Raw genomic sequence first — 24,446 nt, forward strand, 5'->3', positions numbered from 1 at the left:
GAAAGTTTATATTACTGGATACAGGGTGCATTTAAATTATTTGCACATGTAAAGTTTGTGCTTGGATAAATGGGAAACTTTCAATGTTTATTCAGGGCTTCCCAAGCCAATTGCCTAATGGAATGTTTTAACAAGGGAATTATGGTACTGTAATTCTGTTTAAGTATTTAATTCTCCAGTTCACCAAGAACCACTCTGAAGGCCTTCATTGAAAGCAGGTAATGGTTCAAAGAACTTAAGCCTTAATAGATACATCTTGATTTAAATATACTGATTAACCATTATTTTTAAAATTATTTTTAATTTTACACGAAGATATTTAAAAGACATCTTCACTAGACAAAACTTCTCAGCAACTAATTTTTAATCATCTTATAAATGCAAGAGGATGTTTATCAGCATGATTTTACTACTTATGTACTGCACCCTGTTGCCTCATAGCAATATAAATGGTAGAAAGAGTTTGCTTTGTATGGTATAGTCAGAAACCAAGATACATTTGGCCCAATTCATCACTGCATTATTCCAGTTTTATCCCAGTGTAACTTCATTGAAATAAATGATTTCATTGGAATTACACCAGCATAAAACTGAAGCAATGCAGTAGTGAATGAGACCTATGACGTATACACAAGAAAATTTGAAGGATACATTTTCAGATGAAATAAAAAATAACCTTAATATACCAAGGGCTCTGTCCTGCTCAAATTTGCATCTGTATCTGCTGGAACTCAGAATAGCTACAAGCCTCCCTGGGTCATTAGCTACTGAGGTTTTACTCTATTCCAAAGGGGGTATTTCCCTTTCAGAAACAAACATGTATTGGCATATTCTCCCTTCCCCAGCTGCCAGTTTCTCATCTGATGAAAATGAAAAAATATTTCAGTAGTAAAACAATCTGCAACTGTAGTCAGAAATAAATGGCTTGGGACAGCCAATAAAAAAGTTAATTACAACTCATTTTAATCCTTCCATAAAAATACAACTTAATAGATATGTATATACAAAGGTTACATAGTCTTTGCTAAATTACTGACACTAATAACCATAACTTAATCCTACTCTCAGTTATACTGCTGTAAATCCAAACTAATCTCATTGAAGGCAAGTTGCATTCTATAGGTTATTCTAGATTTACATCAGTGTAACTGAGAGCTGGATTTGGCTCCTTGTTATACGACGTGAATGTAATGTCCGATAATGTTCATGTTTGTAAGAATATCTTTCTGATTTATTTCAATATGACACCACTTCATCTCTCATGCATATACAAAGAAAAGCAAAGATGTAAGTGGATGGTGTGAAAGAAAGTACCTTGAATACATTTTTTTCTGCCTGAAAACTAGTGTTAGAGACAAAGGGTGTGATTCAATTCCCATTAAAGCTAATAGAAAGCCTACCATTGACTCCAATGAGAGTTGGATTTGGCCCTAGATATCTATTAAGTTTCAGAAAATTACAACTTAAGCAAGAAAAAACTCCCCTATCTCTTCCCCCCTCCCCAAAACACAAACACACACACACACCAGGAAACTTGAAAATGAAACATATGCTTGCAGATTCAGTGCAATACCAAACTGAAGCAGAAGTTGCTAACACAGTTTTAGTGCTTTGTGAAAGCGCCAGCTGGATGGATGATAATTTTTCTACCCCTGCAGGGCATCAAAGCTTTTATGAAATCTTTCTTTTCACACATATTAACACTTAGCTTATTAAAACAGATGATACTTTTATTGTAAAACTGCCTAGGAATGTCTGGAAATATAAAGTACAAGAGATAAGTCTCATTTTGACCACCCAATCTAACAAACAACAAACACTGACATGACATATCATGGCTGCGAGTCTATGTTACAGGACCTTCTACAACTGCCACAACTGAAGTGTCACAGTAAAGGCTGTGAATTGCTGTTATGAAAACATTTGCAGTAACTTGCAGTAACATAATTAAATGAAACTGCCAGAAAAGCTCTGTAAAATGCTGAGTAGATGGTACACAAATAAATACATTTCAAAGTGAATATCACATTTCAGAAACAGTATTGTAACGGACTGTATTAAGCTCTCTCAAAGACACAGGATTACTTTCTCTGTTCAGATTCCCATATAATCAGAAGTGATTAGTCTCTTGATCCAGATTTCAGACATGTAACAAAGGAATTTAGATTTTATTACCATTTTTATGGGCTTGGTACTTTCAACACATATAAGACATGACCACCTCATAAAGCTTCTAGTTCAGAGACACAGACAATACAGTGATGGTCGATGCCTGAAGCAGTGGAGATATCCAGACAGAGTGTGGCTGCAGAGCTTTGAGGATGAGGCTTGTGTAAGGAGGGATTTGGAGGATGAGACCATTAAGAAGCAAAGGGAGTGGTTATAGGGAGATGGGGAGTGAGTAAAGAAAGTGTGTGTGACGACATGGGCAGGAATGGTGTGCAGGGTCTTGATGGTGAGAATGAGAAGCTCACTTGAAACGTGAGGTCAACTGGAGATGTTGGGCGCAGTTTTGAAAATATGAGTCCTGTGCCTAAATAAGCATTAGGGTAACTTTAGGATTCTATATATTTGAAAATTTTGGACTAAATTTACAGTAAGCTAAGTTCCAAAAGTCACTCAACAAAAACAGTTGTTAGAGATCTGGAGGAATGTCGCATAGTTCATTTGTTTTCTTACTTTATCTGAAGAATAAGATATAAGAATTGTTATTTAGAGAAAATACCTTTTCAACTGTGTCTCCATACACTAAGAACATCCATTACAATACAATTCTGTTCATGGCACTTTACTTCAAAATCAAAAGGCGGAATAAAATGAAATTGCATATCACACAATGATAAAATGATAGACTAGTTAAAATATTAATCTTATAAAACTTTTGATTTACTCATTCCGACACAGACAGCTCTCATGCAGGAAATGCATACAATTAATTATCTTTAGTAGCAGAAGACAACCAAATGAAAAAGTAGAACAAAAATAGCCAACAGGGAAAAGCATCCTGACCTACTTGCTGAATGCAATCAAAATGCAACTTATCCCTTTGAGATGTAACCATGATGCCAGCATGCCTTGCAAGGGTAGTTACTTACATCAAACAACTTTTCTATATATATTTCCTCATTGACCTTTTCTCGAAGTATATCCTGGTTTTGCCGAACAAATGTAATGTAGGTGTCTGCTAGATCCATTCCTGGTTTCTGCGGAAGAGAGAGACCATAAGAAAACTGTAACTCACCTAGAAAGAGATTATTTTAAGATTGTGAGATTATTAATATTGAAAAATGATGTAAATATGTACAAACTGTTTTAATTAAAGTTGCTATGAACTTTGAATCAGATGCCATATTAAAGCAGGATTCAATATTAATTCCTATTGTTGTAATTTCATGAACATTTTTAGCTATCTATGTACACTGATACACATTTAGGGTGAAATCCTAGATCCACTGATATCCATAGCAAAACTTCCATTGAACTCAATGGAATCCAGATTTCACCCTTAGTGTTTTCAGTATTGCTTGCTGGATATACCCTTTGGAAGTTCTGAAATACAGAGGCACTAATACTTATGAACTGGTTAACAATGAAGGAAAAATGTCAGGATATATGCTCCTCTTGATCTGCATGTACAGATTCTATCAGCACTAAGGGAAGGTGGATGCAAACAGAGCAGGGAGAACATACTCCCATAATATTTAAAGTAATTTATGAAAGATGACAACTTGTATGTGGGTATACAAATACATACACATTTTATACATCTAACATCAATAATTGAATATAGAAAAGTATGTATATTAGATATGAAACCAAAAAGATGGGCACATATATCAAAATTATAAATCAAATTAAAAATCAGAAAAAAAACTACAGAATCTCATGTTGCTGAAGCCCTCATATACCGCTTCCTCGATACTGGTCCAGATATTAGTTTGCTCCTAAAGAGCATATGACAACTCAGAGATTAAGGAGCACAAAGGTGGCTTTAGATCCCCTTTGTACTCCTTCAGAAGCGTTCTGGTTCCAAGGTGCAATTGAGAGCAGTATGAACTTTGGGGATCCAAACTGTCAGAGGCTCAGGTTTGTTAATAAATATCTACACACCTTGGCCTGATTCTGATCTCACAGCTGATATAAATTAGCAGTATCTCCACTGAAGTCAGTTGAGTTATAATAGCATATAAAGCTATTGTGATACTAAAATCTAACCTCGTCTTCCCCATGCCTTTGCGCTGGTATAATGAGCAAAGGGGATGACTATGGATGGAGCTTTGTAACAATATATGGGAAAACAGAGAGGATGGTCACTGCTCCTTGAAATGTTTGCTAAGGGTGAAATATTCCCCTTCCTGCATCAAGCCCAAATTCTTCAGGTTTTGCGTGGGGGCCAAAGAGACTGAATTCACATACCACAGCCCAAAGGCAGGATGTAGGTAGGCTAGGTTTTCTTTCTATGTCTGTTCCACTCTAGCTAGAATGGTGGCTGCTGAAGTGTTGTATCCATAAATGAGTTTCCATTAGACCCTCCCCAGACAACCTGCTGTCCATATTGGACAACTGAAACCAGATAGGAGCCTCCTTGAAGGTGAGCTAAAAAGGGTTGAAGGAGTATGGACAGCCTTCTGCAAACGCACCAGTCTTGGGTTAGTTTCAGTCTAAAAGTATAATTTGTCAAAAAATAATATTTTATGATGTTTATAGTATGCAACTGAAGGACAACTGTTATGATGATATAGATCAGTGTTTTTCAATCCATGCGTTGTGACCCAGTATTGGGTCGCGGCATGTCAGGCACTGGGTCGCCTTGCTTTGGTCAGCATCAGTGACCGGGATTTTAAAAGTCCCATTGGCACTGCTGCCCAGCTAAGGCAGGCTAGTGCCTACCTTTTCCGACACCGTACTGGGCCCTGGAAGGGGGCACCAGCAGGTCCAGCTTCTAGGCAGGGGAGCCACAGGGCTCTGTGCACTGCTCCCACCCCAAGCACGGCCTCTGCACTCCCACTGGCTGGGAACTGGGCAATCGGAGCTGGGGCGAGGCGATGCCTGCGGGCGAGAGTCACGCAAAGCCACTTGCGCGCCTCTGCCTAGTAGTGGGACCTGCTGCTGGCTGCTTCTGGGGTGCAGGGCAGTCCAGGGTGTCAGGACAGGCAGGAAGCCTGCCTCTGCACCCCCGCTGCACTGCTGAGTGGGAGCCAGCTGAGGTAAGTCTATGCCCCAACGCTGTCCCAATCCCCTGCCCCAGCCCTGAGCCCCCCAACCCAGAATCCCTTCCTTCACCCCAAACCCCTCATCCTCAGTCCCACCCCAGAGCCTGCACCCCCAGCCCTGATCCCCTTCTGCACCCCAACCCCCTACCCAGAGCCCCTCCCACACCCTGAACCCCTCATTCCCAGCCCTACCCTGCAGCCCTCACCAAAACCCTCTGCCCCAGCCCTGAGCCTCTCACACATCTAACCCCTCATCCCCAGCTCCATTGGGTCACAGGCATCAATTTTCTTAAACTGGGTCCCCAGAAAAAAAGTTTGAAAACCACTGTTATAGATCAGATGATGCTACTGAATGTTATGCAATTTATTTATCTGATAATATGTCTTAACACAAAAAAATGTTTCTAAAGCACTCGCGCTCCAATACCTAGTCTGCCTGAGCTTTGCTCAGTGTACAACCTCAGTGGTGGGGGAGGGAGGTGACTGTATGCCACCTTTTCATTTCCTGGAATACATTAAAGCAGCCTCAAACAGCTTTAACATATACTGGTCTGTAACAGCTTCCCAGGGGCTGTTATTGCCAGAGCAGCACAATGACCACAGCATCCATCAGAATCTGTCTTTAATACATCTTTAAAGTATGATATTTAGCATATTTTAAAGGATTATATGTAAACCCATTTATATATTCAAAAATACCTATACAGAAGATTTCGAAAACATGGCTATTTGCTTATGCTATCGTTGTATGGAATTATGTTTTTACCAGACTTTATTATCATGTACTTTATTAGAAGAGGGGTATAATTGTGTTTGTGCACAAAGGCAGTAGGACTCCCAGGGCTTGTCTACGCTACTGCCTAAGTCAATGTATGTCAAGTCACCCAGGGGTGTGAAAAAGCCACCCCCCCTGAGCAACGTAAGTTACATTGACTTACAGCAATGTCTACGCTGTGCTATGTTGGAGGAAGAAGATCTCCCACCAATATAGCTTCTCCCGCCTCTTGCTGAGGTGGAATAATTATGCCGACAGGAGAGTGCTCTCCTGTCGGCATAGCGCGTCTTCACAAGACGTGCTAGAGCAGCACAGTTGCGCCGATGTAGCGCAATAGTGTAGACCAGCACACAGAACCTGCTGTACTTTCAGAAACTGCAGCTAAGATCCCAGTTTTCAGAGTAGCAGCCATGTTAGTCTGTATTCGCAAAAAGAAAAGGATGCATCCGATGAAGTGAGCTGTAGTTCACGAAAGCTTATCCTCAAATAAATTTGTTAGTCTCTAAGGTGCCACAAGTACTCCTTTTCTTTTTAAGTGACATCTACCACAATAACAGGATGCAACATTGAGAATATTCACCACTCAGAAGTCTAATTATCCAGCCCCTCAAGATTATTAACAAAATCAGACACTCTTTGTTAGAACAACTCCTTTCACTGAATCTACCAAGGAACAAATCTGGGAAGACAACCCAGAATAAGGGATTCACTAACATATATGGCATTTACTACTTTTGCATAAATAACATGGTCTAGGACTTTATTTTCCAATATATCATAATATGAACAAGAAAATGTAACAGTAGACTTTATCACATACACCCTGATGTAACATTCCTTGCACATCCAAAATTCCCTGTGAAATACTGGCAGTTCTTTGCACACTTCCGTTTTGTGTGTGCAAGAAAACCCCACAAATACTTAGCATTTATATAAAACTATTCATGTGTAGGTCTTAAAGGAAAGAAGGATCAGGATTTAAATTTGGGTCTACAGAGTTCTGAGTATAGCTGGTTGAAAATTTTTCAACAGAAGTTTTCGACTGGAAAACTCTGTTTTGTTGAAACAAATGTTTCACAGGAATATGGAGATTCCAAGAAAATTTTCAATGGACAAATTTTGAAAACATTTGAATCAATAGGAAGTATTTTGTTTGTATTTTCGCATTACTTTATTTTTCTACTTTCTTGTTTCATTTCACTCTGACATAATTTTTTAAAAATTATGTAATATTTTACCTCATGTTTCAACATTATTAAAATGAACATTTCCATAAGATCATTTTGATATTTCAAAAATCAACATTTCAGAATTTCCATCCCATGGTAAATTTCAAAATGTCAGCTTTTTGCCCTGATTCAGGATGAAAAGAAATTTCAAAATGTTGGACTTTCCCGTGGGATGCAAATTCCATTTTCTGACTAGTTCTAGTTGTGAGTGACTTCAGCATGAACAGATTTCAATGAGAGTTGAGGACACAGCACCTTGCAGCATCATGGCCAAAATGAAGGGCATTTGGGAAGCACAATTCTATTTTTGCAGTTCGCACAAAAGACCTATTCTTAGACATTTGTTCCAATCACGTCTCATCAGTTTAGAAACTAAATCACTAAGTGAAGGATATTCATAACCTATAATACAAAACTATATACTTTCATTCAGTATATCTATTTAAGATTGTTAGAAAAATATTTCAGCAAACCTTAGGAACTTGCAGAGTCCTGATATGCATGAGACAGAAATAAAAATGGTTCTGATTTGGCGTGACAATGGGAAAATATTTTGAAATTTGTAAACTGAAAAACAAATCTATCAAATTAGGGACTCAGTATTGTTCTTGGGGATAATTTTTCAAAATACACACAAGTGTCCCACTGAAATGTTAACCTCTAACATTTCTATGATACGTGCAAATTTTGCTTTCACTAAGTTAAGTAAAGAAATGTTTGTCCTGAAAACAGTCAAAACTAGAAAAAATAACATTTCCCATTAGCATCAACTCCTTATTTTTCTTTGAGATGTTTACCTATTTTTGAAGCTGACACATATGGGAATTTCACACCTAGTGAATATATTTTCATGTAGCTTGGGGCATGAGACTCTAATCATTAAAAGAATATACAGAAGTAAGAGTAACTGCAACAGCTGGTGACATTTACCAATTACAATTACAGTTCTTAAAAACACTTTATCCTTTTTTAATGTGTGTGCAGGACAATTATTTCTGATAAATTACTGAAAAAATGTAATTTTCCTTTTAAACAGTTTCTACTTACTGTACAAATGTGTCTGGATAAGGAAGATTATAACTGGTCCAATGTTCCTTCAGGTCTCTCTGTTTTAAAAGCTATGGCACACTGATTCATGAACTCATTGAAGCCATTACAAGCTGTCCCTTTATTGCATGTCATTTGGGATAGACACTTTAAACAAATTTGACTAAATTAGCAATAAAATATATACTTCACTGTCTCCCTACACTGAGAATATTGCATTTATTTGGCCTTCTTCAAATATGTGAAAGAAAAATATATATTGTAAACAAGTGACAAAACAGGATATGTCACTGTAAACTGTGTTTTTAACAAATAGAAAAGTTTTTTTTCCCCATAGGGATGACTTCTTTAAGTTGAGCCATTTATATCAATATATATCATCATTCTCTTATTTTGGATTTTTATATTTAAGAAAACAAGATGAATATCAAATTTGAAAATGTGAGAAAAAGATTAAGTCTCATTAGCAATCAGAGACTTAAATGACAAAGGATACTAAGTTGTATTTAAAGTAACTATAACAAGCTATATAGCAATGGACATTTCAGCAGACTGTTATGAATATCAAATAGATTATAACTATGAGCACTTTTATACCAGACATATCAAATTCTCCTTGTATGGAACTCCTACTGAAGTCAATGGAAGGGAGCTACCCACATGCAATTGAGAGCAGAATTTAGCCTAGTAAACTTAACTGAATAAGCATAAAGTTTTTTAGTGGTCTGACATCTTACAGGAAAGGAATAACCATATTTTAGGAAAGAGAAAAGTTACTGTACTATTGTTTATTTAATTCAGAACAGTAGGCAGGATGTTTTGAATTATCAGAGATTGAAAGAGAAAGTCACAAAGAAATTAATAGAAAAACTAGAAAGACAAAGACATCAAATGAAATTCCAGGAAATGAAATATTTTTAATAGGGTTACTATGTTGTTAGTTACACAAGTAACCAAATACATTGGCAAGTGATTGAATTTAAAGAAGGGTGTAGGCTTCAACAGATTCTTTCTAGGGTTAATCACTAGTTAACCTGGCAAGATGAACATGCTGTTTAAAAAAAAAGATAAAAAAATTCCTTGTTAATTATATGCTGCAAGTGCTCTTACTTCCTGCTGCTACACCTAATCCCACAGGTGCAGGTCGTTTCTTTTACCATTCACTAGTAGATGGATTCAACTCCACAGTCATTTTTTCAGAGCAACAGATTTAGATACAGAAGAAGCTGCTTAACCTTTCACTAGAGGTTAACAATACTCCAGAAAAACATTGTCATGGTGCCTATTTAACAAGGAGACAAATTTATAAATACACTATTCCAGTTTCAAAGAGGATCCAGAAGCTACATTATAATTGACTTAATATGAAAGCACATGAGTTTTCCCCTAGAAAAGCTCACCTGCAGCAACAAATCAAAAGTAATGTCATATTGTCTTAATTTATGAGAGTTCAAGTGTTTACAGATGAAAGGACTGCAACAAGTGCTACTCCTCCTAAGGTTTCCCTATGGTTGGAGAGATACAGCTTGGTTTTTGTGTTCTGCTTCTACAATGGAACAGCTTGTCACAATCTCAGTAGAAACCACACATATTTGTAAATGTTAAGTTATGTTTATTCTCACTTCATCATTCAAAAGAGACTGTTACTTAGCAGAGCATATTAAACATACCAATGTTTCTGGTGTTACTGAGAAAAAAGTTAGTTTTATAGGGATTGGTATCATGAAAGCGTTCATTCCTCAGCAGCTTAAAATGAACTTCATACTATACCTAGCCAAGAACAAAATTCTCCTGATTTTATTGTAATTAATATTTGAGTACTTTTTTGACTGAAGGAAGGCATTTTCAACTGAAGCACTTAGCTGCAAAGCAACCATGAGCGGGAAGGGGCTCTGGAGAGGAATATGGGAGCCTCATGTTAACATTCCACCACTACACTGAAGAGAAGGTTGGGGCGAGTTCCCTGACTTTGAAGGAAATCACTCCTCTCTAGACATTGTTAAATATCACTGCCAGAAGTGACTTATCCCTAGTACTCATCGTTAAGGCTACATTTTAGTTACGGGTATTTTTAGTAAAAATCATGGACAGGTCACGAGCAGTAAACAAAAATTCACAGCCCGTGACCTGTCCATGACTTTTACTAAAAATACCGGGGACCAAAGTAGGGGGGAGGGGTGACGTGGTTGCTTGGGGGAGGGGACAGCGCAGGTGCTGGGGGAGGTGGCCCAGGACCCCCGCGGGTGCTGTGGAGGGGAGGGTTGGCAGGGCTGACAGGGGCTCCCTACCTGGCTCTGCATCCCTGCACTGCCTAGGTGGTGGAGGGGCACAAGTGCCGGCTCCTGCAGCTCCCATTGGCTGGGAACCACAGCCCATGGAAGCTGCAGGGGTGAGGCCTGCGGGCGCAGGGAGCTCCCCCAGCCCCTCCACCACCTAGGAGCTTCAGGGCCATGCCAGTGGGAGCCCCGCCCCCCAGCATCCTCCAATCCCCTGCCCCTAGCCCTGAGCCCTCTCCCACACACCCAAACTGCTGCTGCTGGCACAGGGGCTGCCCTGCTTGGGCAGCCCCTGAGCCAGCACCAGCAGCTGCAAAAGTCATGGAGGTCATGGAAAGTCATGCAATCTGTGACTTCTGTGACCTCCGTGACAGACTCGCAGCCTTACTCATCATTGTTTGGCTTTGGAAATGACCAGATGACAACAAATGGCAGCAATTAAAAAAATTATTGGGGTAGATACCCTTGGAACCCCCTACAAGGTCTTCATTTCCCCCCCTCCACTCTCACACTTCAAACTGGACAGTTAGGCAGAATGCTATACTAGCTGTACACTGAATTAGTGTGCAAGATAGTGCTGCGCCCCTATATGATTGTTGTATTTAAGAAAATGATTTTGTTTAAATGGGAAAATCAAGGAATAGAGGTCCTGATCCCTCACCCTTCCTTTTGGAGAGCAACAGGCAACTGGGCACTGGGGGAAATTTGAAAAGAATGCTTTCAGACAACCTTAGGCCCCAGTCCTGCAGCCACTTATTCACATGTATAATCGTATGGGTGTGAGTAGTCCTACCAGTGGGGCTACTCAGGAGTACAAGTATTAGCAGGATCAGACTTTTAATTCTCTAGTGTAAAGGATCTTCAGCAAGGTGCAGCTGCCATGGCAAAATCCATTTTTAAACCCTGTTTTTGCAAAGAAATATATTTGATTTATATTATTTTAACTTTCTCGCTGACTGGAGTGGTCATGCTTCAAATCTCCATTTGCCTGTTATCCCCAAAAGTATGGCAGGTTTAAAGAGATGCTGCATTGAGCTTGCTCAGTATCTCACTGCACACTAAAGCTTTACCTTCAGACTCTAAAATCATTCATATAAATGGCTTTCAAAATAGAAGGGGCATATTTCCAGGTTTGTGTGTGTCAAGCAGGAGAAATTATTTAGGAGAACACATGAATTTGGGATTAAGGGCTGTCCTGTGGTATCAATTTAAAAGCAGAGACATCCACTGAAATCTTTAGAAGATTCTGCTTAAAAATTAATGGCACTATGTCAATGATACACTGATTTTCCACAAAAATGTTTTAGCTCTTAAAATTAGCTAAATGAAGCACTGAAGCAGTTAAACAAAACATATATGGAAATAAATAAAATGTCTGGTAGACCACGATGTGTATTAGCTCCTAAGGTTCATGCAGGGGTGCTGGAACAATTTGTATAGTGGGAGTGCTGAGAGCCATTGACCCAAACTGTAAACCCTGAACATGATGGAAACCACATCAGGCCAGTGCATGCTGCCACATCCCTAGTTCCAGCACCTCTGGGTTCACAGACCTATAACAAATACACCGCTTCCACAGGGTGAAATTGAATAATTTTTGGCCACACTGAGCTGACAATACACAAGAGAGATAAGAAGGTGCAAGACCTCCATCCTCCCGTTATACCCTTGTCTAAAAGCAAATTCTGTGTGGGGAGGCCAGGAACTGTGCTAGTCCAGCACCAGGCTCCCATAGTGTGCTCTATTCACCTGGCACAGATCCTGGGTTTGGGGAAGAAGAGGAAACTTCCACTGTACCCTCTGAAAGACTGACACAGATCACTGGCTTCAATATGTGCTCCTCTAAACTGAGTATAGTTTCTGAATGGTGAGCACAAATGTATGCATACAACTGCTTGCCCATTTTGGGCATGTAATTACGGTGTTTGTATGTGCAAACTGAGTAATTGCATATACAAGTGACCAACCAAATGTGTAGCTGAACATTTTTGTCCACAATTACTTGATTTACGTGATGAGAAATTGCATGTACAATTTAGCACACACAATTGTGTACACAGTTTAGAAAATCAGGTTGTTATTCCATTATCAAGGATAACTATATACTTTTCTTTCTATGTTCTGTCACTGCCTCTGCTGGTACTCCTTAACGACTACACTGTATATACAAACCACTTCAGTGGAAAAAAGACAGCAAAAAAAACAGCCAGCATTATTCTAATTCTCCCAGATCTTCTAATGTTTGCCCAGGGCTTTAAGAGTAACTAACCAACCAATTTCAGAGTAGCAGCTGTGTTAGTCTGTATTCGCAAAAAAAAAAAAGGAGTACTTGTGGCACCTTAGAGACTAACAAATTTATTTGAGCATAAGCTTTCGTGAGCTACAGCTCACTTCATCGGATGCATTCGATGAAGTGAGCTGTAGCTCACAAAAGCTTATGCTCAAATAAATTTGTTAGTCTCTAAGGTGCTACAAGTACCCCTTTTCTTTTTAACCAACCAATCATAGCAAAGTTGCGTGAACGGGTGGAGAGTCTATATTTCTTAAAACAACTACAAACCCCCTCATAAAAAAATAAACTAGCCCACACAAGCCCCAAGTATTTTGTTATAAAAACACAGTATTATCGAAACAGAAAATTCCACCCTTCACCACTTTATTTATGCGTTGCATCCATTTCCCCATCTCTTTCTTTGTCTTTTTAGATGGCAACTTCTTCAGAACAAGCACTGCGCCTTCCTTTATGTCAGAAAAAGAGCGTAGCATGTTCTGGGTGCTACCAGAAGCAAATACAAATAATGTATGCTAATTATTTTTAATAATTATTAATAAAAGTCATAAACTGCTATCAGTGCTGCTACTATTCTGAGTCCAGGGCCTTCAGGACATCTTTTTGCTGTTGCTTTAGCTAGTGCGCTGATGCCATGCCCGTGACCCATAAGTATTTCTTTGTAAAAGCCACATACTACAAATATTCAGTGCTTCCAAATGCAAGTTCCCTGTGACAAGATGCTCCCTCCTTTGAAAAAGGCTTTCTAAAATGGAGAGAATAATTTTTGTTGTTGTTGGTTTAAGCAGGAATGGAAAAGGAGATGGTTCATGGCAGGTAGGGATGAAAAAGGTTTGGTTGGGTTATATTTTATTCTTGAAAAGCTGAATGACTGGAAGAACAGACTGGCAATCAGGAGATTGCTGAAGATGTACAACTCAAAGCTAGAAGTTAAGATCTCAGCACATCAGTAGTGCACAGAAGAGAATGCAGAATTATTTTGCTAACATTTCTTAATGTTGCCTTGATGTCTAAGGCAGACAACTATATCACAAACAGGGAGTCAGGTATTTTAGCGTCCCAAAGCAGCTACAATCCACATATGCAAGAGGTACAATAAAACAAACAAAAAACATATAAGCATCATAATAATATACTGATTTCAAAGAATGCTTGATAAGTTACTTACAAATTTCAAAGGCAACTAAATATAAATAGTTTATTATCTGGACCTGAATGTGTCACATAGGAAAGAACTGAAGGTTGGAGACTGGACCACAGATAATAGGATAAGTAGTAGCAGAAATGCTAAAGAGAAGGAAAAAGCAAAGGAACATCTTGAAGAAAGGCTTCTAGCCTATCACTGCATCAGTGGATTTCTCAGCTCTTTTTTTACAACTTCTTCAACTGCAACTCAGCTGTTAAAGACAACTCTGCAAATTTAGCAAATGCCTGAATGGGGCCAACATGTTACCAATGCAATAGATTATAACTACTTTCACTTAGCTTAAATACCAAAGCAAAAGTAAGAACACTGTGTCTAATTTCTTAAGACAACATGAAGCAGTGCAGAAAAAGATTGCAAAATAGCACCTATTGCTAAGGGTTCAGTTTGACTGGAATGTTGTTCTATTAAGTACATTGAAAGGAAACCTGAACGTTTAGAAAACTTAGTGTCTGACTATATAATGGAGCACAAGCTGGGAAAGTAAAATGTTGCACTGATTTATCATTGCTGGAGTCTTATTACCAGCCTTGTTAAACCTCTCTACCAATTTAGTAGATAATTATAAGTAGGTACCTTTAAATTCATAATGCAAACGTATCCAGTTCCAGTCAACTCTAGTAGGTCAGAGTTGGTATGTAGAGTGGGCCTATTCAACAAATTTTGGGACCCCTGTTCCCAAACTTACCCAACCTCTATCAGTTGTGATCATATCACTGTGTGCGGCGTGTTTGCTGCTTTCTTGGAGTATCCTGTTGTAGCTGACGGATGAGTGTCAGTTTGTTTCTGCGAGTCTTCTTGTGTGAACGTAAACCAATGTGGGATCCACAGATGCGTCCACATGTCGGGCAGACCTGGCCACATGACTTTACAGCCTGTTTTCTTCACTCATGCTTCTCTCTGGCTTTTTCTGTTCTACTGTTCTGGATGCTTTAACTGCAGACCAACAGATCTGCCTCCATCCTGATATATCAGTGGCAGCAGCTTCTCATGGACATCATTAGGTACACAGCCAGTCTTAGGATTTGGGGGGAGGGTCAACTAAATGGGCTAAACAACCCAAACACCACTGATAATATAAATGATGTGTATGAAATTATAAAGGTGGAGGGGAATCCTCAGGTCACCACCAGCCTCAAGCTGCAGAAGAGGCTTAGCCCAGTTTATTGTGCTGGGGAACGTGCATAGTTCACAATATTTGAACTCTTGTCCTGAGACGCTCATTGCTAGGCCCCTATTCAGAACAGCACTAATGACTTCAGTTGGACTTAAGCATATGATCAAAGTGAGGCACATGTTTAAGCATTATCCTGAAAAGGGATACTTTCCTGAATTGGGGTCCTAATGATCAGTCACATTTTCAGAGCAATCTTTGCAACCTAAGGTACTAGATTTTCTTTTTTAATGAAAGCACAGATTGATACAAAGACTCCCCAAAATGAGGTCACACAACCGCAGGCCTGAAAGGCAGGCACTTGAGGTTGTCAAGCACCATGTGTTCATCTTCTGAAAGTGGTGAACCATTCAAGAGAGAGGTCTATCTCTGTTGTGATCAGCACTGGCCCTAAGGGTGAAAGGTGACAAAGGTGTTTTCGTGCTGTATTTGTGCTCCCCCAGTCCCTGCATTTCTGGGGGCTGATCTGGCCATTGGTGTAAGTTAGAGAAGCCTCAGAGCTCAAATTTACAGTTGCCTGCAATAGCCCCCAAGCATGGCATTGAAAGACCACTGTATGCTCAGGCCACACAGCTCTTACCCTGTAAGGACCAGAGAGGGGTGGTATAGAACCAAGGCTCATTAATTGGTGGGGAAAAGGCCCGTCTATAAATGCTTCCACTCATTAATCCGTCAAGTCTCCTGGGGATTACAACAGCCTCCTCACTGGCTTTCCTGGTGCAACAAACTCCCTGTTTGCAAACTACCCAGTAGTCTTTAAAATGTCCTCCGTTCACATGTAATGTCCCTTTTCAAAGATTTCACTTTCTGTCAGCTGCAGTGCTCGCACAGATGCTGAGGCGGCTAAACGGCCATTCTGAGCTTTACATATCACCCCCGCTGCAAGACATTTGACCAGAGGTAATTCCTGTGGCGTCTATAAAAGATATAGCACTATAATGGAGGGATTTATGTTCTGCCATGTAGATTCACCTACGGGCTACAGAAGTCCATGCTGCTCCTGCTTCGTGTAGGATGATAGCTGGTCAATCTGATCCAGGGAGTGGGGAATGCAATGGACTCTCTTGTGGCTCTTCCCTCAGCTCATCCCCCACACTTAGCAGTATATAGTCACCTTAGGGTGCAAATCCTGGCCCTACCCCGGGGCCTAATGGAACCACACTGGTTTAGCTGTGACTGTGGAGGTTGGGGAGAGAATTTGGCCCTCAAACAGAATTCAATTTATTATATATTTGAAATGACATCAAGCTTAAAGCAGCATTTCTGGTTGCCTTGTAAGACTCAGGCCACTTTTTTAACCAATCACATTCTGAACATGAAGAGTGGGATTCAGAAGTGCTCAGTCTTGGCCCCACTCTACTCAAATTGAAGTCAATGAGAGTTTTACCATTGACTTCAATGGGAGCAGAGTTAGGCCAATGTTGAGAGCTTTTGAAATCTCTTTGCCATATCTAGTCTAAATAAATAGGAGCTCTTTTCATTTGATCTAACAGAAGTATATGAATTTCTAATTTTTTAAAGACATCTTCCACAGGCATTTGCCTAGCTTCTGAAGTACCTTTCCAAAGATTTATTTAGGCATTCCCCAAGCATAAAATATTGCCAGCATAAACTGTGTTTAAACTGGATTTGGTCTGAGGTCATCATTTTGAATGGAAGACAAGTTGCATGTTTTCGATAAAACATGGGGGGTACTTCTAAGATTCAGAAAAAGAAAACATACCCAGCCAAACAAAATAAACACCAAGAAATAATATTAAGAGATAAATGTCATCATTTGCTATAGTATGTGCAAGTTAGACAGAAATATAAGACAAAGGTAATGAATTAACTGAAAATGGTTCCACAAATTTGGTAAGGATTTTCCTTTTATTTAGGTTTTCTGGGTTTTTTTTTGAGGGGCAGTGTTATTTGTTTTTTAATTTTATGAATTATTGTACAAACTGACTTGTAGGCATTAGATTTTTGGGGTAGAAAATTGTTTAAAGGATTTCTACCTGAAACTTCAGATATATTTGCAGTTCTTCTGTAACTTGTATTTCTTATAAGCATCAATAAGGACATACCATTTAAAAAGAAGTATTATTAATATTAGGGTAATCACATTTATTACTATGTTTGGCAGCCAAGTTTGTCTAAGAATTCTATCAGAGGGATCTAAGTTATAAGTAACATAGAGCCTTGTAAGAGAGAATGGAGAGTCATTAATTTAAATTAGTTTAATAGTTTCTCAGATAACTTTTATGCTTGTTTAGAAAAAATATTTAAAATATATTGAATGGATAATAAATAGAGCAGTTGACTTTTGTTTCTACCTTAAACAAAGCTCAATCAGCATCCCTTACTCACATACGGAACCCTTACTCATGTATGTTGCATGTAGCCCCAATAGAGCTGCAGACATAAATAAGGGTTAATCATCTGAATAATGGCTGCAGGATCAGGCTTTTGTTTACAAGTAAGGAATTTATCAACAGTGATATCTGAGGATGATGCTTGTACATTCAGCATCCAATTGTTTAAGTGTAACTGATCATACACGTACAAACAATATATCCAAATGATGAAATGTCCCCTATGATCGAGTTCCTAGGTTACAATTCTCAGTCTTCCCACAACTGAAAAAGTGCATTGAGAATAACCTTTCTAAGCTTTGCTTTGAGAGTTAGCTTTTGCGAGAGGGAAATGAGATGCCCTCTAAGGGTTGTGGCGACTGTTTAACTACTCTGAGTAAAGCTATAGTGAACCTCTATGAGAGATCATAATGACAGCAATGAAAAATATAAACTAAGAAAAACTACATATATTTGTGGATTGTGCCTAATACTAGAAACAAGTGAAATTTTAAAAAGAGTCATACTTACAGGAACATCAACATATTTTGCAGCTGCTTTCACCTTTAAAAAAATTAAAAATAAGAAATAAATACTATAAGTGTTAATGATCATGTGTAGTTTAAAATTAATAGTTGGTTAATAGTTCATATACTTACCGTGAACGAAAGTATTGATGAGAAGAATGTGCCTTCATCATACCTTGACAGTTTAGACAGCACACCTTCTAGCACTGAAACAAACTACACAAATGACAGGTTTCAGAGTAGCAGCTGTGTTAGTCTATATTCGCAAAAAGAAAAGGAGTCCTTGTGGCACCTTAGAGACTAACACATTTATTTGAGCATAAGCTTTCGTGAGTTACAGCTTACTTCATCGGATGCATCTTATGAAGTGAGCTGTAGCTCATGAAAGCTTATGTTCAAATAAATTTGTTAGTCTCTAAGGTGCCACAAATACTCCTTTTCTTTTTTTGAAACTACACAAAGACACGGTATAAATATTTATATACATACAGTGTCGTGTTAATTATTACGGATGGGAAAGTGAATACCTTCTCCTTTTTGCATTCTGTAACAGAACACTGTAGCCTGAAAATCTGATCATTTTGTCCATCTCTCAATTCACGAAGAAGTCATAGGAAGTACTCAGTTTCTCACCTTCATCTATAAACAAAACTGATGGAAGTCACTGCTTCCAATAACTCAGAAATAGGGGGGAAAAGCCAACCAACCAACAAAAAACAAAACCCCACTTCTAAAGAATGGCTTTCTACCTTATACAACTTTATTACCTCTAGAACGTGTGGTTAAAAAAATGTGTGCACCCACTATACCTTTATACAGAAATACAAACACTTTTATTATTTTTTAAGACCACATTTCAGAAAGTGGCACAAAAGGAAGTAGCAAGTTATGGGCAGCCATGGGAACTTCATTCATGCTGCTGTTGGAAATTGTTTTTAAAATGGCACAGTGGTAGGAATTAAGGATCAAGTGCAACTGTTAAGTTTAAATGTTCTGACATTCAATATTTTTCTAATGTTTAAAATGGAGATGAAATTAACCAAAGCTGATTTCACTGGTTTGTGTATTAGCACCACTTGTTATGTCAGCACTGCTCTAGGGACAGTGTTTGTCACTGAACTGCTACTGAAGAACCAGCTAAGAATCAGAAAATATAAGGCCTGAATCTTGGATCTACTATGACCACTTTGCTCCACTCTGCAATTGGAAAGAGACCATAAGCCTGGTGGATCTGGCAACTGTGATTCTATGAATGCCATGGCATAGTCATAGCATAAAGCCACCTTTGCCAAACACTGAGTCCTGCATGCAAATTGCAGGCATAATGTTTACATAGGTTATGAAAAAAATTAACTTAAACCAAACCCTCCACCTTTGTGTATTCCATTTAGTTGATCATGTCATTTATGAAGAAATGACAAGAAAAAAAGAAAATGTAACGATTGTTGAGAAAAAAATACAAACATAATGTAGCTCATTACTGGTTAATTATTGCATACGTACATGCTCACTGGTCATATGTTAGTTGCCTCATGACATATGTAAAGAATATTGTAAAAAGTAACTGTCTGCTCCCAAAAACTCATTCTCAGAACCAAGGAGTAGCACTTTATGAGTGTGAGGACAGGACAAAATTCCATCTGGCATGCTGTTAATGGGCAGTATCACGGTGTCACAACAGTGTCACCTTCCCTTCTCCCTATGAGAAACTGAGAGCATCACCTTACAATAAAACCTGCTTCCAACAGTTCAAAGAGCAAGAGTAAGTGCAGAACTACACTCATCACCTAATCTATTCATTCACATTTATAAATGATTTATCATCACTGTAGGATCCAAGAGCTGTATTTGGATTACAAATGCATTGGGCTACTAGAGGGGATGGAAGTTGTTTTTTTTTCTGCTCTGGGTATAATCAGGGTCCTGGCCTTACAAGGGATGCCAGTTCTCTGCCTTGCTATTACATGCCGGTGAGTAATCATTGCTTGCACACTGCAGTACTCTTACAATACTCATCTATTCAGAAGGATTCTTTCTGCAAAATGTTAGTCAATATTATTCTGAAAAGACCATTGCTGAAGGGACAGATTTCAGAAACAAACACCAGGCCCATGTTTTCAGAACTAATATGTTATTAAAACGAGTATATTAAAAGAATGTATTGAAATCCCAAAGAAATCAAGTTAAATACAGGGCTTAGTTATGAGGCTGGTGATTGTGTCTTTAGCTGTTTCCTGTGATCTCTCTACATAGACCTGAGGGACTATATAAATACTTCTGGGTATACTTTGCATTTTCACGTCTTCTGGGGTTGTCAGGATGAGACACTGAGATTGCTTTGTTTCACTGCTCTGTATTATTCATGTGATTTGTTTAACATTTTAGCACGGTAAATCTTGTTTGTGAAATTAGCAATTTAATCTTTACTACATGAAATCTCATTGAAATAAAAAGGTATCAGCATCCTTTTCATTTCTGAAGGAAATCATTACAGATAAAACCAAACAGTAAAAGGTAAATATTCTAAGCAACAAGGTTTATTTCCCTGTTAAAAATATAATACACCGGTGAAAATCAAAATAGTGTGATTGATTAATACCATCTTTGGATCCTGTACATAAAAGAATATCGATGTTATAACGACAGCTGTTGGTTCTTGCTGACTAAGAATAACAATGATATATCAACTTTGCTTTGAATCTTCAGTCTTTGTCCCTTGGAATGGAAGCAACCAATACAATTTGCTGATGTCACTGGGAATCTAAGCTCTGTATTCGAACAGGAAGAGATAGTTGGGCTTTCAGTGATCAGCCAATCACAAAGATTGCTTCCCCCCAGTTTCCTGGGCTTCAGCATCCTCTAACAGTATCAATGCTGTAGTAAAGCGTATCTAAAAATTCCCTTCATAATTAATTGCAACAGCAATTGAAGTAAGCAATCTTAAAGATCTGCCAGGTTATGCTGTCAGGACAACATTGGAGGAATTCATGACTGTTGCTGGAAAATCATGAAAGGCAGCCCATCTCCACGTTATGGAGACGCTGGTCGCTGTTCCATAATTAAGGATGAGTTTTGCACTTAAAAAAGGGGATTCAATATCTTAGTTAATTATGAAAAATACAGCATATACATCCCAAAATTACAACACTTTCTTTTACAAAATAGAATTAATTTTTTAATAATTTACAAGTAAACCCATTAAATAGATTAGGGCCAAAATTAATTAAAAATCTGACCTTTAAGAAATTGAGCTACCTGTTTTGGACCTTTTTTGTCTCATATTACCTTAAAAATGGAACAACATAGACTTCAAACTTCTCACGTAGTTTATATTCAACTGAAATCTTGTGCATATTAGCTATATTAAAAGGTTTTTAAAAATGTTTAGATGGTCATTTTTGCAATTATCCTTTTATAACTGAAAATTTCTCCTTCAGCAGAGTCTGAAGAATGATGTTCCAATGTAACTATCTGCCCTCTTTCAAAATGGCCACCATCTCCCATTGTTCTCAAAGGAAAAGAAGCCTCAGGCTACCCTTAGCAAAGACGGCCACAATTTCCATTCACCTGCTCCTCATAGTGTTGTTCTTTGCCTCCTGAGATTTTGAGGTGACTAGTTTTCCTGAGCACGTCTCTCTTTCAATCAAATTGGAAATGATAGCAGGCTGGGGCTATTTTTAAAGGAGGTAGCCTTAACTGTGTGCAGCCTGTGGCCTCAGTCTACTTGAAAACGATGATTTAAGATTGATTTTCATACCTTCAAATAATCAGAAAAATAAAATGGCATATTCTCTTTGGGTTTCTTGTTTCTTGTTCATGTATGAGACTTTTAATAATAAAAAAAACTAAGGAAATTCCCAGCCAAAAATATGTTAAAATGGAGCTAAGATTGAAAGTACATATCAGTAAAGTGGGGTAAAATACATCACAGAGATGTTGTAATTATCCCCCCTGAAAAAAACTGCTTTATATACCAAGAAAATCTCAAGAGTTAAGGTTAAATTTAAAACAAAGCAAATGTGCACTCTCAACCTTAAATCCATTTGAATGTAATTTTTGTTGGAGAGTATGTACCAGGGTTAGGAATGATGGGGCTATATTCAGCAAAACTGGTGCAAAGCTCCTTGTCCTCTGCTGGAGTCACCTTTGCAAAAGGTAGGCATTTGTTTCAGCTGCTGTCCTGCATGGATTTGCCGCCTGGAAGGGTGGACAGTATCTTTATCTTCTTCCAGGGCTCCAGGAAGTTAGTTGGAGGGAGTCTGTAAAACCAGTGAATCAGTAGATCCCCCAACTGCTCATGTCAGGTCCCTTTTCTGGCCTGTGATGTACACTTATGTCATGCACAAATAGGGGTTTTTGCAAAGCAAGTAGGTGAGCCCCAAAATGTTGCTTGTGCATTAGTGGAGACTCTCCAACACAACAGGTTGATTAGTTATTATTTCTATGATGTCTTCAACATGCAAAATGCTATATAAGTGCTAAATATTTCTATCATTATTTCATTTTGGTTTTACAGTTCCAGTTCTGCAAAGCATTTAACAATTAGGTTGCTGGTGTGTTGAGGCCACTGCTGACCAACATTGTCTGTTATTTCTTGGCTTATACTTAGATTGTAAACTTTTTAGGGGAGGAACTCTCTTTTTGTTCTATATTTGTACAGCTCCTTGTCCATGACTGGGGCTCCTAGATGCTACTATAATAAAATAAATAAAAATAATAAATAAATAACCAACTGCATGTAAATCATTTGTATGTAAGAATGGACTTAAGCACATACCTAAATACCTTGCTGAATCAGGGCTTAAATAATGTCAAACTTGCAGCATAACCTATTTGCTAATGTCCTGTGAATGTAACTTTTACATTCTTAGCTTTTTTTTTTATAGTTCATGGGCTAAACTCATCAAAGTATAACCTAATGGAGGTTGCTATGGTGGAACTTCTGCCAGATGGCTAGGTTGCAATCACACAAAGTAGCCACAACCTTAGTATCAAATCAGGAGCATAAGTGTCCAGCCACCTCATCATAAGGTATTTGTTCATGCAGGTTGGGTTATTACATACCCAAGTACATGATTTATGTACACAGATTCAGGTTTAGTGAAAGAGTAGCTAAAAGTTGAGATCCAAATGTCTAATGGTGTGTGCGTGTGCATGCGCACACCTTAAACCACTTCAGCATTGTTGAGAAACTAGAGAAAATCAATAGTCACTGTTCTCAGCTCACTTTCCTGTAAGCTAACATTATTTTCATAGCTGTGGGAATATTATCAATTATGCTTTTGTTTTGAAATCAGAAGGCACAATGCAAATATAAACTCTTGGTAAAGAAAACCAGCTATGCTAATTTCTGCCCCATCAAAATAGCAAGTAATTTGTCAACGAAAGAAAGACAAAATCTGTGGGAAAGAAAATCTTATTTCAAACTTCTGTAATGAGTATAAATAAAGGAATGAACAACTCTAAATTCCACAATGTTTTAAATACTTTGCATACTAGAATATTTTAATCATACTTTCCAGGAATAAATATCAAGCTAGCGCATTAAATGTTTTAAAATGAAAAGTAGTTAAATATTTAACTTTCAAACTTAGCACAAACTTTCTTATTAAAGCAAATTTTCTTCTTACACATAAATCCAAATGCTCTTTCCATGATTTTGAGAATCTCTCGTCACATTTGCTAACTATAATAATAAATGTCTTTTTATACAATAGCTTATTCTCTTTATAGCTGAAGCCTGAGGCAGTGGCCTTGAATATCTTGTAAGAAGTTACAGGAAAATTTTTAATGAGAGGTTATGTGAGAGTCTTCTTTCCTTCTTCTCTGGGGTACTACATTACCCTTTTATACCTTGTCTACAGTAAACTTTTTATGGGAAATCACCCACTGCTGCACTACCACCAATGTATCTCCAGTGGCATCAATGATACAGTGGCAAACATGCCTGTTCCGCGTCTAAAACAGTGCTCCCATCATTGCTAATGCTGGTGGAGATACACCAATGACAGTGCATAGTGGGAGTTATCCCCAAAAAGGCTAATGTAGACACGTTAGAGGTTTCACTTCCCCATCAGCTTCAAATGACTACTTCACTGGCATACTTTTGGCCATCAGTTCATTTCAGAATGGAAGTATAATCCAAGAAATACAACTCCCAGAATCCAGTTGTGCTGCCTGCAGCCTCAATACACTTTCTTTAAAATAAACACTGATTTTGCAAATTTTTTTGCTTTGATTGGCTACGTTACTCAGAACTCTCCTTCCATATGTCCACCACAAATATTGCCATCTCAGTTTCTGACTCCATTCCATATGCCCACCACCTAGTCTCAAATATTAAATACACTTTAATTTAACGAAGAATTACTTTTACGG

At 38.3% G+C, this 24,446-nt stretch overlaps 1 protein-coding gene across 26 annotated transcripts in view; it reads right to left on the reverse strand.

Annotated features, from left to right (window-relative positions):
- CADPS2 (calcium dependent secretion activator 2) overlaps positions 1-24,446 on the reverse strand; it is a 592,957-nt gene that overhangs the window by 24,548 nt on the left and 543,963 nt on the right. For all 26 annotated transcript variants that reach the window (XM_038405345.2, XM_038405323.2, XM_038405244.2 and 23 more), the window contains 3 exons: positions 18,201-18,284; positions 18,073-18,105; positions 3,096-3,203 (listed from right to left, as the gene is read on the reverse strand). In XM_038405345.2, the coding sequence (XP_038261273.1) occupies positions 3,096-3,203; positions 18,073-18,105; positions 18,201-18,284 (225 nt within the window). The remainder of the gene's footprint in view (positions 1-3,095; positions 3,204-18,072; positions 18,106-18,200; positions 18,285-24,446) is intronic.

This window comes from Dermochelys coriacea, chromosome 1 (genome assembly GCF_009764565.3).
Source record: "Dermochelys coriacea isolate rDerCor1 chromosome 1, rDerCor1.pri.v4, whole genome shotgun sequence".
In the NCBI taxonomy this organism is placed as follows: Eukaryota; Metazoa; Chordata; order Testudines; family Dermochelyidae; genus Dermochelys; species Dermochelys coriacea.